General features: G+C 50.4%; 1 protein-coding gene across 1 annotated transcript in view; it reads left to right on the forward strand.

Annotated features, from left to right (window-relative positions):
• Positions 1 to 1,141: 1,141 nt before the first annotated feature.
• Positions 1,142 to 14,635, forward strand: part of spz6 (Spaetzle domain-containing protein 6) — a 45,432-nt gene continuing 31,938 nt past the window's right edge. The window contains exons 1-2 of the mRNA XM_070534149.1: positions 1,142 to 1,990; positions 13,299 to 13,690. Of these exons, the coding sequence (XP_070390250.1) occupies positions 1,988 to 1,990; positions 13,299 to 13,690 (395 nt within the window). The 5' untranslated portion in view covers positions 1,142 to 1,987. The remainder of the gene's footprint in view (positions 1,991 to 13,298; positions 13,691 to 14,635) is intronic.

Below are 14,635 nucleotides of genomic sequence, written 5' to 3' on the forward strand. Positions count from 1 at the left end.
ACTGCGTGGTGGTTCCGCTACGCGCAAGTAGATGACGGCGTCAGCGGCCTTCAGGTCGACCCGGACTCGGATGATGCGTGTCCGGCAGGTTAGGCGAGCTCGCGGGCTTCCCGGGAATGCGTGGCTCACGATGGAACGGGCGTCGATATCTTTCCACGTTTTGGGGTTGCTTTGCGGTAACGTGTTTTGCTCGATCGCGTGTCGCTGGTCGTGCTCGAATGAGATACGCCCGACGACAGAACAGCGAATTTCCGGTTATAGCGAACCTGGTTAAAGCGAACGTTTGGGTGCCAGACACCTCAGGTTTTTGTGAGGCTATATTCGGGGTTTTTCCCCAGAAACGTCACCAAGGTCCTTACTGTCTCAGTGAAGCAGCGACGTTTGTCCTACGATAGTTGAAACCTCCTCAAGTGTGACCTTTCTTTTTGTTCTATCGTAGCCAGTTCTGTTATAAATGGAAGAACGTAAACGCAGAAACTGACGAAGCGTTTGCCAGCAACCCACAGCAGCAGCCGTTTACAGCTGCTGGTTAGTACGTTAGCGCTTGTTTAGGAGTAGCAGGAGCCAACTAATCGCTAAAGCTAGCGTAGCATTAGCGAAGTCTAAGCCAGCGCCAAGCAGTCCTATAACGGCCGAGATGCTTCAGAAATTTGACCCCCAGTCACAGACAGCGGTCATGCCCTTTGTGAGCCTGCACACCTCCTCTTCGTTTCTTTTTTTCATTTCTCGTAGCAAACTATCGAGTACAAACTGCGCCTCCCATCCCTCTCTCTCTTCCGCACAGTCTCCTGAGGACGATGCTTTTGTCTCTCATCCGACCAGCGCAAACAAGCTGAACCCGAAAACCCAAGTTCTCGTTCCTCCTAAACACCCTCCAACGAACACACTCTCGCACGAAACACCTCTACCGCTTTGTTTTTCTCATCCGACCGGGCAAACCCCCGCGACCCATAACTGCCGGCGACCGACACAAGGTGGAGTGACGGTAGGCGGCACTGGCACGCGCACCGCCTCCAGCGTACTACGGGGTCGGGCGTGCGCGCGCGTCCGTGAGGCGAGGGGGAGAATCTTGACCGTGACCTTGCCGCCGCTTCTCTCGAAGCGGCCACCGCACTGCTAGCGTCGTGCTTGCGCACACACGCACAGTGACGGTAGACACAGCGGTTCGGTCGGCCCCGGACGAGGCGAGAAGAGCGGCAAGGAAGAGAGAAGTGCCATGGTGCCACCAGCACCGCCATCCCCGCCCTAGCGACGTCGTCGCCGTCGTCTGCTTCTCCTTCCGGATGCCTCGGATTCCCGCCGTTTCGGCAGCAGACGACGCCGTTTTCCCGATCGAATGCACAGGGAGGTTGCCGGAGTCGTTTCCGCACCGCTGCGCTTCCTAAAGAAAGCCGCGCCGGCACCAGCGGTAGCAAGCTGCAGGCCCTGGCGAAGGAGGCTTATTAGCGAGACCTCACCCCAACCATGGACAGCAGCGAAGCGTTCTTCCGTGCCCGAGTAGCTCTCACGCCGACGACGCCGCGTCTGGTCCAGTTGTGAGAATATCACGATTCGAGCGTACCCGAAGGAGAAGTGTGCCTATTGAAAGACCTGTAATCTCCCCGCGATGGCGGTTATGAATGTGTTCGTGACGTGAAAAGGAAGACACTGGGTGATTTCTCCGCGCTGCACCTTTCGGACGAACGGGAAGTGGATCGGCGTGGATCGCTGCACTTCTGTTTTTCTTCGCCTTGGAGCGGTGTATAGTGGCTGGTGCTTTTCCCCGCCGCGGAAGTGAAAACGGTGTTACGTCGCTTTCGAGCAAACTCACGACGCCTGCGGGAAGGATTGTGGGATTCACTTTCGACGAGGTCGTTCGAAGGTGCCCCGAGAGATCGATTGACTGAAGCGCCGCGAGCCGGTTCTCGTGCGATGCTCTTCTAGTTCGGGACGTCGATCCATCTCGAAGTGCTGTGGTCGCCTCGAGGATATAGAACAGCGCCTGGAAATGGTAAGCACGTACCACCTGGATGAGGTGTCGCCTACCCGTTATTACTACCCGAATTACCCATTGCTACCCGTAATTCGGCTCAATTTGCCGGGAGATGAAATGATAAGTCATTCATTTGGGTGGTGACATTATTTCAGAGGGCAAGCAGGCGCAGCTGATTTATCCGATAGTTGCGATTGAGAGTCACGTCATGCGTAGAGTAGAAATACCTTTGATCGACTAGAGCGACTGGAGCGAGTCCCAACGGAAGGGAAACGTTGTCGAGAACTGCAAATGTTTGGCTGTTGGGGTGATGACCTCCACCTCAAGTGACTTATCTCAGGTCTGATGGAAGTGGCACTTTGTTGTGTGGCCTCTATGAGAACCCGTTTCCTTCCAACAATGGATCATTTTTCTAACTATGCTTCTTGTCTGCACACTACCGCGACAGAGATAAATGGCTGGAGACGAAATTACAGACGCTCGTCTTCAGCGTTCCACAGTTAAATGTGCGTTGTCATCACAGCTACCACACCGACACATTAAACCAGATCAATCTCCACAGCCTGTGCACGCACCCTCAGGCATACTAAGAATTAGGCTTCACTGTGTTGCTGCATCACCTTGCAAAAAAGCTGACCTAACAGTGCTGAAGTTTGTAGATGTAGTTACCTCCTCCTAGGGGGTCTTGCGGTCGAGTGAGTCAGTCCATGAGATTAGACTTTTAGACTTTCCACTGGCCAAAAGTTATAGGACCGAAGGTATTAACTTCACCTCGGTACAGCTCACGAGCTTTAATATTGCCCAGTGTTCCCACAACTCGAATATTGTAACATTACATGAAAGACATCACTGCATATACCCTCATTTAAACGGCTTTTAATAACCATTATGCAGATCCCATGCACTGTGGGATTCGATGTAAGCGGAGCTTTCCTTGCTGGATGCTTTGATTGACGATGATTAGCGCTGATGTTGACGGCTAATGTTTGATTTCTACAACGTTTAGTCTAACACGAGAGGGGTGAGTTGATGTTAAACGTTACCTTGCGTGCACCACTGCTGTTTGTCTGCGTAGCACACAGACCACACAGGGAGAGGTGTTCGCTTGAGGCGTTGTGCGCCGTATTTCATAACATCTGAGAGGGCTGAGCATTGTCATGGCCTCACATGGCACATCACAACGTGGCATGAGTATTAAACCTGAATTGAATTCTGTGGCTGTACGTGTCAAAACCACAGTCGGAAAATGGGACACGCCGTAGTAGCGGACTACGGATTAATTTTGGACCGTGATGTTCTTTAACCTGTCCCAAAATCCAAGTGCGCCAGCGCTTTCTATTTTGCCCCCGTCGAAATGCGGCTGCCGCGATTGGGATAGAATACTCCTTACACCGTGGATCAAATCCACCTCTAGCAGTGCCATAGACGCAAAGCTGACGTTGCGGGCACAGTAAGTGTTGATTTGACGGTCGACCTCTTCCGTAGTATCGCCTGGACCCTGCGGTTCGCTTTAATTAATGCAGCTCTGCTTCTGCACGCCCTGCGTAGTTTGACCGCTTGAAATATTTGCATGGTGTTTATTTTTCAGAGATAGCAGCAACGTACTGTACCGTACCTCGAACTTAAGCTTATCCAGTTTTCACGCAACCGCTGTCGCGTCTAAGTAGTAGCGTTTCCTTGCCTTCTCACGCCCCCCCTCTCTTGTATGGGAACTACCTCTTCTCTCCCTCCTCTCTACAGTTCTATCTAGGTCCATCTGGACTCGCACGTTAGTAGAAAGGGAAGCGCTGCAGTTTTTGCAATGCTTCAGAGGAGAGTCGCGCATAATTACAGCTGTCAAGAGGCTAATGTGGCGACGCCCAGGGTGCTCCACAGGACATTGTGCACATTAGACGCGGTGGGGTGAAAAGTTTCTCGCGTCGCCTTTCCTCTCTGACTCGCTACATGTCATGTATACACACGTCGGGGGGAGAGTTTTTAACCCTCCCCCCGACGCGATGTGCCGGACAGCAGCAGCCACAGCAGCAGCAGTGGGAAAGTCGAAGGAAGAGGGGCAAAGAAAGCTTTGCTTTAAAAACGCGTTACGAAACTTCGTTTCGCATTTCCAGTTTTTACAATGCACTGTCACAATGCCCGGAACAGTGGCCAGGGTGCACGAGGAGTACAAGCTGCCTCAACATTTCATTTGGGCAACGGGGGGTCTGGCCAGCGTCGTCCAGAAAAGGGGGGTCCTCGGGCCTAATGGGGGTCGTTCCCTTTGTATCGGGTCGCCGTAGTATTTGCGCGTGTTCAAACCGGCGTGACCACAAAAGAAAAAAAGGACCATAAATAAATATAAATAACAAGAAACCTAATAAGAAATAAAAAAAGGCCATTCATCAGTGCAGCGCCTCCACACTACCACCACAACTCAAGGCGTCTCTTCGGTCTCCCCAGCCGCATCACATCCGCCTGCCGCGTTGAAATCGAGTGCGGCAGGGAGCGCCGATGCGACTAACACCACGACACACGGCTGCCGGCACCCGTAGTTTAACGTTTTGCCTCTCTGTAACCACAATGATATCTCTAAGCACAGTTGGTTGATTCCCGTTCAAAAGTGCGCAAATGTGTTCGGTAGTGAAACACAGAGTGCAGCATCCTTACCTGAGGTCTTCTTTTCTTTCGTCGTTCTGAGCTTCCACATCGTAAAATAGCTTCATGCTTGTCGAGAAAAGCCGGAACCTTCCTGCTTCGACGTCATGGCCATCTGGCCGGTACAATTCAACGTTGACACTTACGTAAGCACTGGACAGGCCTCACAGAGGCGGTTAGTGTTGCCCAAGGCTGCACGACACTGTTGTTACCGCACAAGATCCAGACTAAATTAAGAGAGAGGCCAGCTGTTACTGCACTCGTAGATGATGCAATCAAGTGCGCCTTGATAGGGAAGCATGGAGACCGCCCTAATAATTGATCAATGTAGCCTCGTGTTCAATGAGTGCGATCATTGTTTCCTTCGTCATCACCAGAAACTCATGGTTTCTTGAGCCTTTTTTTTAACTATTTATTATTTGCGGTTTCTTCAATGCCACGACTGCTCATGTCGTTACGGATATAGCAGAGTATGTTTTTTTTTCTTTTATACATCCCCGTTTCTTCACTTTACCCGCGTTTATTATGTCAGTGAAAAAGATACACGCCTATGGACTCTGAAAAAGACGCCTATCTGAATCAGCGTACGTTTATCTTCCGCCGTTAGTTAGTTAGTTAGTTAGTTAGTTAGTTAGTTAGTTAGTTAGCCGTTAGTTCACTATAACGAGGTTCTGCTGTTCTATAACGAGGTTCTATTCAGATGCAAGGAACATGCCAAGCTTGAATGAGGCGCGTTAGCGTGGCACCGATCTCCTTGTCGGCTAAAGAGTAATTATTTCGAAGTTTCTACCGTACTGAGAAAAATTACGAGGTTCTACTGCTCTACAACGAAGTTATGTTAAGCTGCAAGGGCCATACCAAGCTTGGATGGGAGGCACGTCAGCATGGCATCGACTTCCTTGTCGGCCAAAAGTAAACATACAACTTTCTACTGCACTCGGAGAAATTGCTGTTTAGTCGACAATGAAATCAGTGCCACGCTGACGCACCTCTCATCCAAGCTTGGCATGTTCCGTGGTTCTTAATCTACCGCGTTTAATGATTCCAGCTTCTTGCAGTTTCGCAGCCATGATACATGGGCTCACAGTCCCAGTCCTCGCGGTGCGTTGCAAGGATTGCCACGCACCTCAAGGATTGTGGCTGTAAGCGTATCTATATGTATTCTGATGCATATAAAATGCATCCATGCTCTCACTCGTAGACAACGGAACCAACTTGAATGATATTTATCGCATTTACAAAAACTTAATAATAATAATTCTACAGACCGTAGAAAGCAAAATTGTGATTCAGGGCGTAGATTTTTTGGGGGGCAAAGATTGTTGGAAGTTAGCAAGTTAAAAAAGAAACAACAACTGAAACGCAAAGTTTACAAATTTGTAACTCTGTGCCATTAAAATATATCGCAGTTTTGTGAACTACATGTTCGGGATCATCGAAAGCAGACAGATGTGAGGCTCGTACATGTTTAAACCTTACGCGAAGTTGTTACGATGCTTACGAGGATTTTGCAAAAGTCCTACTCATAGAGATGTGGTATATATCTCAGAGTGTAATGAGGGAAAATCAGACATCCACCCGTTCGTAGCAATTGCTACGAACGGGTGGATGTCTGATTTTTCCTCCTTATAATACTCTCCACCTTGCGAGTTTCCGCAAAACTATTACGTGGGGCGCAATATATTACTTTTAACCCCTTTAGATGTCCCAGTAGGTACAGTTTACAGAACTGTGTTATCGTTTCTTTTTTTAAATTATTGCTGAGTGGGAGTTGCAAACTTTATTCTTCACTTTTGTTTTATTGTTCGAAATTCAAGAATTATTTTTTCAAAACTTTGATTAGCTAAATAAAAATTGTACGTCCTACAGTCGGCCGATCTTCCCCTTCACTTACAGATGCAACGAAATTTAGTGCTGTGGCTACCGAGAAAAACGATTTCTCCGTTACCACGTACTGATATGGGAACTGCAGAGGTAAACATTTCTCTCAAGAGCCTCCACCGTCATGACCTCACATATTTGCAAAACGAGGAGGACCGAACGTCGATTTGTAGACAACGTCATCATCTTTGTCTGCTTGAGCATAGACTTTATAGAGAGCCTTAGCGTGTTCGATATTCTGGTAAAACGTCCAGTCCGCTTGCGTTTGCCGAAATACCGGGCACGCTAAAATTAGGGACTTTTAGCGCGTCCGGTATCCGGGAAAGCGCGGGCGGTTTTCCGGTTTAGCGGGGGCGTAAAGGTGAGCGGCCCGATTGGTGGCGCCAGCTGGTGGCGCAAAGCTCAACCACACAACCACAGAGCTAATTACTGTATTCTGCTTAGCTGCTGGGGTAAATATTCGACAGTGGCGTAATCGTGTTCACAATTACGCCGCTGCCAAAAATTTGCACGAGTGGCGAAGCAGCATATGGTGAGTTACTGCAGTTTTAGCTATGCGTTTGTCTGGTTGAGCTCTACAACACCAGGCGGCTTCACCGCTCACGTTTACGCCCCGACCATCCGGTAACCCGCCCAAACCGCTCCCGTTTACCGGATTAGCGTACAAGCTAAACGTCTCTATTAGAGACATTTAGCGTGTCCGGTATTGCGGCAAGCGCGGGCGGTTTGCCGGTTTAGCGGGGGCGTAAACGTGAACTACCAGATTGGTGGTGCCAGCTGGTGGCGCAGAGCTCAACCACACAAGCAGAAAGCTAATTACCATATTCTGCTTTGGTGCTGGTCTAAATTTTCGACAGTGGCGTAATCGTGTTCACAATTACGGCGCTGCCAAAAATTTGCACCACTAGCGAAGCAGGATATAGTGGGTTACTGGAGTTTTAGCACTGTATTTGTCTGGTTGTACTCTACGCTACCAGGCGGCTGCACTGCTCTAGCCGCTCACGTTTACGCCCCCGCAAATCCGGCAATCCGCCCAAAGCGCTCGTGTTTACCGGAATAGCGGACATGCTAAAAGTCTCTACTGTCTAATAAATAAAATTGCATTATCGCTCTTCCGGCGTTTTGCTCTCGCCACAGGTGACACATGGAACAGGAAAACGGTGGAGTAAGCTGCGCAAACCTTCATGTTTCTTTCTATTTTTCTTTCTCTATCCCTCCGTTCAGGCACAGAGCTTGCGGATACTTCGTGAATGGCACGTTGCAAGCGCATCGTTACCTGCTTTCCAACCCGGACGCCAGAAACCGGGCCCGAACGGCACGCGATGCAGTTTATTGTGCGTCCCAGCGGCATTTTACGCTGGGACACACATTCAGACCTGAGACGCGATTGCATGAGGGCCTTCTAGAAAATAAGAAGAGAGAAACGAAAACGTTCGTCGTTGCTGCACAGGGCGAACACACATCCTCGACAAGCCTCACGTGACGTGTGCACAGCCCGTGCACGAGCACACACACACACACACACAAAACATGATACAGAGAGCACGGGGACAGGAGTCATTAACCCGTGACGTACAGGAGCCCATCGGCTGGCATACGCCTTCGCAATGCGCTCCCGAGAGCAGATAGCGAAGCCGGAGGGCACTTTACGGAGCAATGGCGTCGTCTGCAAGCAAGGCGGCGTGTCGTCTGCTCGGCAAGGTATGCCACCAGGATCTCTGCTGTCACGAGCCAAGGCGCAAGCTGGTCACGCGGACAATGGCACCTCCCCCCCCTTCCTCTCGCGTCTTCCCTTTCCTCCCCGCTGTTCGGGTGTACTCCCTCGCCGCCGTCGACTGCAGCGACGTGCGGTGGCATGCTAACGGAAAAAGAAATAATCCGGGGTCGCGGCCTGGTGCGTATCGCTTATGTGGGCCTTACATGAGTCGAGACAAAGGAATAATCGCTGCGGTCGGTGGGCCAGGCTGCTGCGGGGCGTTTTCATTGTTGCGTGCGCAGACGAGCGAACTACCCTACTGCGCAGGGGGGTGAGGCACGTGATTGTTCTCGCGTATGCTCACGCCCTCACTCACACGCACGCACAACGCGCACTGTTTATGGTACATCGTATACGTGCCGTTCTACTCCACGCAGTTTGCTACGTGCGGTAGTGTCCTGTAGTACACCGGATATAGTTGTGTACCATATCTTCGCCGTGTTCAGCTGTTAGCAAAGGAGTTCTGTGAAATATATACAGATCAAATTTGCATAATTGCGCTATGGACATGGCACAAGAACTGAGCAAGTTCAGCAAACACGGCGCCTTAACGTGAATTTTACGAATATACGAATGCGGGGCATTATTTTTTGTTCGTAAGTGACGTTTACCATTGGCTGGTCGCCTGTAGTTATTATTATGCCCAGCAACGAGATTGGCTAGTACCTGCCCTTACGATGGTTCATACGTAAGAACTTGACTGCTGAATACGGTCCATGAAGTTAAGTATAAATCATCATCACGATCAGCAGCAGCAGCCTGGCTACGCCCACTGCAGGGCAAAGGCCTCTCCCGTACCTCTCCAACCATCCAGGTCATGTGCTAATTGTGGCCATGTTGTCCCTGCAAACTTCTTAATCTCATCCGTCCATCTAACTTTCTGCCGCCCCCTGCTACGCTCCCCGTGTCTCGGAATCCAGTTTGTAATCCTTAACGACCATCGGTTACCTTCCCCCCTAATTACATGCCCTGCCCATGCCTCCCATTTCTTTTTCTTGATTTCAACTAAGATGTCGTTAACTCGCGTTTGTTCCCTCACTCAATCTATATAATAACCAAGCCAAAGACGCACAAAACACCGTTTTGACCACGATTTTTGCATCAACTAGCAAAGACGTCGCCGATTTAAGAACTAACAGTTACTGTTTTGTCAAGTGAAGCCTTATCGTGGGTTCCACTGCGCTGAGGAAGAGGTCGCTTCTTTTTTACATGACAATACCTACAGCAATGATTGGCAACTGGGAGCATTGTTCGAAGATCGGCTTTTAATGACCACCTTTCCTGTCACCCGTCACAATGCTACGTTGGGCGATAAGAAAACCTTGTCATTGCTTTATTAATAAGCCGATATTCTAACAAAGCTCTGACACTTGCCAATCAGCGCTGTATACGCGTCTCTTTGTCCTTTCTACGTGCGCTGCAAGTTAGTGATCATGAAGCAACTGTCACGACTGTCTGTTTCTAATGGGGGTGCCAAACATGGTGCACTATGTGTTGCATGCGAAATCAATTTCTACTGCAGATGTGTCACCTAATGACTTCTCTATGATTGCGTGTCTGTTTATCATTACTTTTGTCTTGCTTCGTGTAGCGTAACTTTTGTCTTGCTTCGTGTATCATTACTTTTGTCTTGCTTTGTGTAGCGAAAGACCGTTCACCGAGTCAAAGATACTTGGACCGTGGCCACACGCGTCACTCGCACGAAAAGCGAATCGTGCATTACTGCAATACTTCAGGTGCACCGGTTTAAGAGACCGCTTATAGTGTCCCTGTGCATAGTGTCCCGCCCACACGCACTCAGTGCTCACTCTCTCCCTTTTTCCTCTTTCTATTCCCCTTTCCCCCACCCCCAGTGTAGGGTAGCAAACCGGATGCTCTTCTGGTTGACCTCCCTTCCTTTCCTGTCCTTGCTTTCTCTCTCTCTCCCTCCTTCTGTTTGGGCCAATCTCCGTCGCGGGAGTGAAACGTATGTCTTGAGGCAACAACACAGCACGTCTGGTCGAGCGTGCCCATCGAAATGGGAGCTATAGTTTAACAGTGGGAACAACTTCACATGCCTGGAGAAGGCAAACGTGGTAAAGGTAAAAAAAGAAATAAATAAAAGAAAGAACGACGATTGAATTTAGAATGGAGAAGGAATACTCTACCAGTGTGAAATTCACCGACGATTGCGATACTCGCTAATGCGAATTTCGAGCGCAGCTGTTTAGGCGATTTGCATTCGCGATATAGTGGGACAAATAATTTGATTCTGAACGACAGGGTTCTCTCGGGGGGCGGCGCTAGGCTTCTGCTCGGGCAGCTCGTTTTTAGCAGCAGCGGTGGACGAAGCGTTTCCACCGGTTGCGTCGTTCATTAGAGACCTTTAGCGTGTCCGGTATTCGCGCAAGCGCGGGCGGTTTTCCGGTTTAGCGGGGGCGCCAACCTGAGCGGCCAGATTGGTGGCGCCAGCTAGTGGCGCAAAGCTCAACCACACGAACACAGAGCTAATTACTATATTCTGCTCAGCTGCTGGCGTAAATTTTCGACAGTGGCGTAATCGTGTTCACAATTACGCCGCTGCCAAAAATTTGCACGGGTGGCGAAGCAGGATATGGTCAGTTACTGCAGTTTTAGCTAGGCGTTTGTCTGGTGGAGCTCTACAACACCAGGCGGCTTCACCGCTCACGTTTACGCCCCGACCATCCGGTAATCCGCCCAAACCGCTCCCGTTTACCGGAATAGCGTACAAGCTAAAAGTCTCTATTGTTGAGAAAGAAAGCGTAAACACGGCAACGCGTCGCTCGCGCGGAGCGCATTGTCAGGCGGCGGCGGCGCACAGGCAAAGTAGCGCATGCGCAATGGTTCCGAAGCCCACGCCAGCGCTTTGTTTCCATATTGACCCTTTTCGCGGCGATCCCGTGGGCGCTGCCATGTTTGATCACGTGGTGATGCGTCCATTTGCGTGCCTCAACTGGCTCCGTTGCCTCCGTGTTTACAATGGGTTTGCATGACGCCGGTGCGGCTTAGCAAAGCCTTTGTTTTGGGAGATATCGTGGACGATGACTGGGTGCACGAAACGAAACTTTGGCCACAGCTTCAGAGAACATGCAAAAGCGCTTTTGGAGCTGATGAGGCTGCGTCCGAACGGCGTGAGCAGCGTGTATCGTGCTTGTTCTAAAAGCGCGGCCAAATATGTTTTCCAAGCTATGCAAACTTTCCGCTCATGAATTGAATCAGGATTAGTGTGTTTTGCTCTTCGTTCTTTATTTGGCAAATATTATGAAGCAGCGGCTTGTCACTATCTGATTGTTTTCTTCCTAATCGTTCGAGGGTATGCTCACTTCCGATAGATTTGTTGTCGTTGCGTGCAAGGCTTGAAACGCAGCTGTTTTAATTGTACCTCGTAATACCTTGTAGAAAAGATGTATTATCGCTGGTAACTCGCTTACTCTTGTGGACCGTCCCGAAACATCCAGCTTCGACCATTCGTGCACTACCCGTGTAGTACGTCGTTTACTGTGCGTATATGGTGCGCATATATTAAAGTGTGCGCTGATCCATTCATTGACACGTTGGTGATAGAGTGGGCGCAAGTTTGTGTGCCAGGTGGAGTAAATGAGTGTTGATACTGTGCGCGAAACTTACTATGACAGAAAGCGGCGCTATTCCCTTTGTCACTGTTCAACGAGCGGTACTCACTCTTGTCGACATCCCGGGGCTGAAGCAATTTTTTTGAAGGTTAACGATGCAACATTGGCGGATGAACAAATTTGTGTATTCTCGAAGAAAGCCGTACATCTCGAAGTGCCGGTAACACGTACGGACAGTTGCAGCAGCGGTACGCGAAGTTGGCCACACAGATTCACTCCATTCCCTAACATGCCAGTCACTATTTTTGCAGCCAACTACTGCACACGTCTTCAATCCACATAACGCAATCCAGCATGATTGGAGCACAGTGCGTTAGCGAAAACTCAGTTGCATTTCCGACAGCCGATCGCACAGAAGCGAGGTGGAAACGGTAGTGGTTTCGTATTCGTGCGCTGTCGCTGAGGCTACGTGCGGCGCACCGCTGAAAGCGCCATCTCGCTTCTCTAGAACAAACTGCTCCGCGAGAAGGGTCGACATGGTATCGGTGGACGCGCTCGCCGCATGCCTGGTCGCCGCCGTAGAGCACGTCTCGTGCGTCGCGTGCGCTTTCCTCCTCACCCTTTCGTCATGCACTCCTCCTCCGCTTTCCTCCTCATGCTTCCGGTACACCCTCGCCCTCCTCTTTCCTCCTCACTCTTTCGTTATGCACTCCTCCGCTTTCCTCTTCATGCTTCCGGTGCACCCTCTCTCACCGCTTTCCTCACCCTTTCGTCATGCACTCCTCCTCCGCTTTCCTCCTCATGCTTCCGGTACACCCTCTCCCTCCTCTTTCCTCCTCACTCTTTTCGTTAACGCCGTCTTTCATACCCCGCTGCGCTCCGCGTCCGCTCTTTCATCCTTCGCTGTGCTCGTTCGCTCGGTTACACCGAGGGACGCCGACGCTCAACGCAGGAACGGACGCCTATAGGACCTGCGCTCTAAAGAGAAGATTAATTCACCTTGGCTCCTCAGGCTAGAGCGGCTCGCTGACATCTAAGGCGAAAGGAGAACGTTAAACGGGGAGAGAGCGTTCGCACTTTCAGAAAAGGAAACGGTCTGCAAAAACGACATGGCTTCGGCATAATCCACAATCTGACGAACATTTCAGGGCTTTTTTTTTGGGGGGGGGGGTCAAAGCGTTTGCGGCGCATTCGTCCTACACCATTGGCAACGCGTTAACGCGATCAAGCAGTCCATCTAAGGGTGGATCTGCATCTTGTGACGATACGAAGAGCGGCACGCAGCAGTGACACACATCCGGGGAACCAAGTTGGCGTCGGAGAGTTTCACTGGAGAACGGCACACACTCAGTGGAACACGTCGCGTGACCCGAGCCGGCGTGAAAGGAAGGAAAACGCGTGAACCCGGGCATATATACACCGCCAAGTGCCGAGAACTACTTGTACTCTATACCCTTTAATTCTCCCCCACCTGTCCCGTTCGCAGTTGCTGGCACGCAGTCGTCGCTGGTTACCGCTCGTCGTTGCGCTCGCCTCCGCCCTCGTGGCGCTCTGCGCTCAACCTGGCGGCGGCGCCGGCGGCGCCTCCCCCTCCGCGGCCTCGACGTCTTCGGTCGGGCCTTCGCCGGACGGCGAGGGCCGCGAGGCGACGACGGGAGCGCACCCTCGGGGCTACTACGCCTTCCAGAAGGCCCGGCGGCCCCAGGACCGGCCCCCGCGGGTGCGCAAGCCGCCCTACCACCGGGCCAACGTGCACTGCCCCGAGCGCGTGGTGTATGGCCGCTTCTCGCCCCGCGACACCCTCTGCGGAGACCTGAACAAAGGGTTCATCCCGCTCAACCCGATGGGACAGAGGCCGCAGGGAGAGCCGTACCCATTGTGAGTGTGTATACTTTGTACACTTAGTGTTTTCGATGCTATATACACCACTGAAACTTGAAATGGCGATTACTGCGGGTGGACGATACACAGGCGTTACAAATTGTTGCAGAGCGGGCAAATGTGTTCAGCTATCCGAGTAAAGAAGCAATATAAGTAACTATTATGCATTCCGCTAATATGCAAACTGTGCGCACAGAAAAAAGAAGCGCGACCACCGTGCAGGGTTGCAATCAGTCAAGCACAAAAAAAGGAGGGGGAAAGAAACAAAGAAAGAAATTAAGGAAAAGAAAACAGGTTAAAGTGTGAAGAACGGAATGATAGAGAATTTCAATCAATATTGGTTTACAACGAAAACTAGTACAAATTGACCGCTCACCACCAACATGAGATGTGTGGTCTGCGAGCAGTGATCGCGAACCACTTTACTGGCTCACCCGCTGGCGCATTCATTCATTCATTCATTCATTCATTCATTCATTCATTCATTCATTCATTCATTCATTCATTCATTCATTCATTCATTCATTAACCAATCAATCAATTAATTCGACTGGACCGCTTATAAAGGCGGCTGCGTCATGCGGTGAAAGCTGTTTTCTTTAGTGCGTACCCTGAATGGCTGTGTCCGAAACACCATAACTGAAGATAGTAAGTGCGCACCGTCGGCCAGTCATGACTATAGTGATAGGTGCAGGCACATTCGGTTTGGCCACCGTTCGCGGGAAGGATCACCCAGATCCAAAACACCTGTTGTGATCTATGCGTGAACGAAACGTTACGGAAAGCGGTAAATAAGTACTTTACAGCTAACGGCGAATTGTATACAATTTCGTTTACTTTAATCCTATACGCGAACGTTCCCTGTTATAGAATGTTTACGTTTATCCTCTGCAGAGGTCGCAACCTTATCGTCGTGCGACTTTTTATATATGTTTACAGAAC

Source organism: Dermacentor albipictus, chromosome 2 (genome assembly GCF_038994185.2).
Source record: "Dermacentor albipictus isolate Rhodes 1998 colony chromosome 2, USDA_Dalb.pri_finalv2, whole genome shotgun sequence".
Taxonomy (NCBI): Eukaryota; Metazoa; Arthropoda; class Arachnida; order Ixodida; family Ixodidae; genus Dermacentor; species Dermacentor albipictus.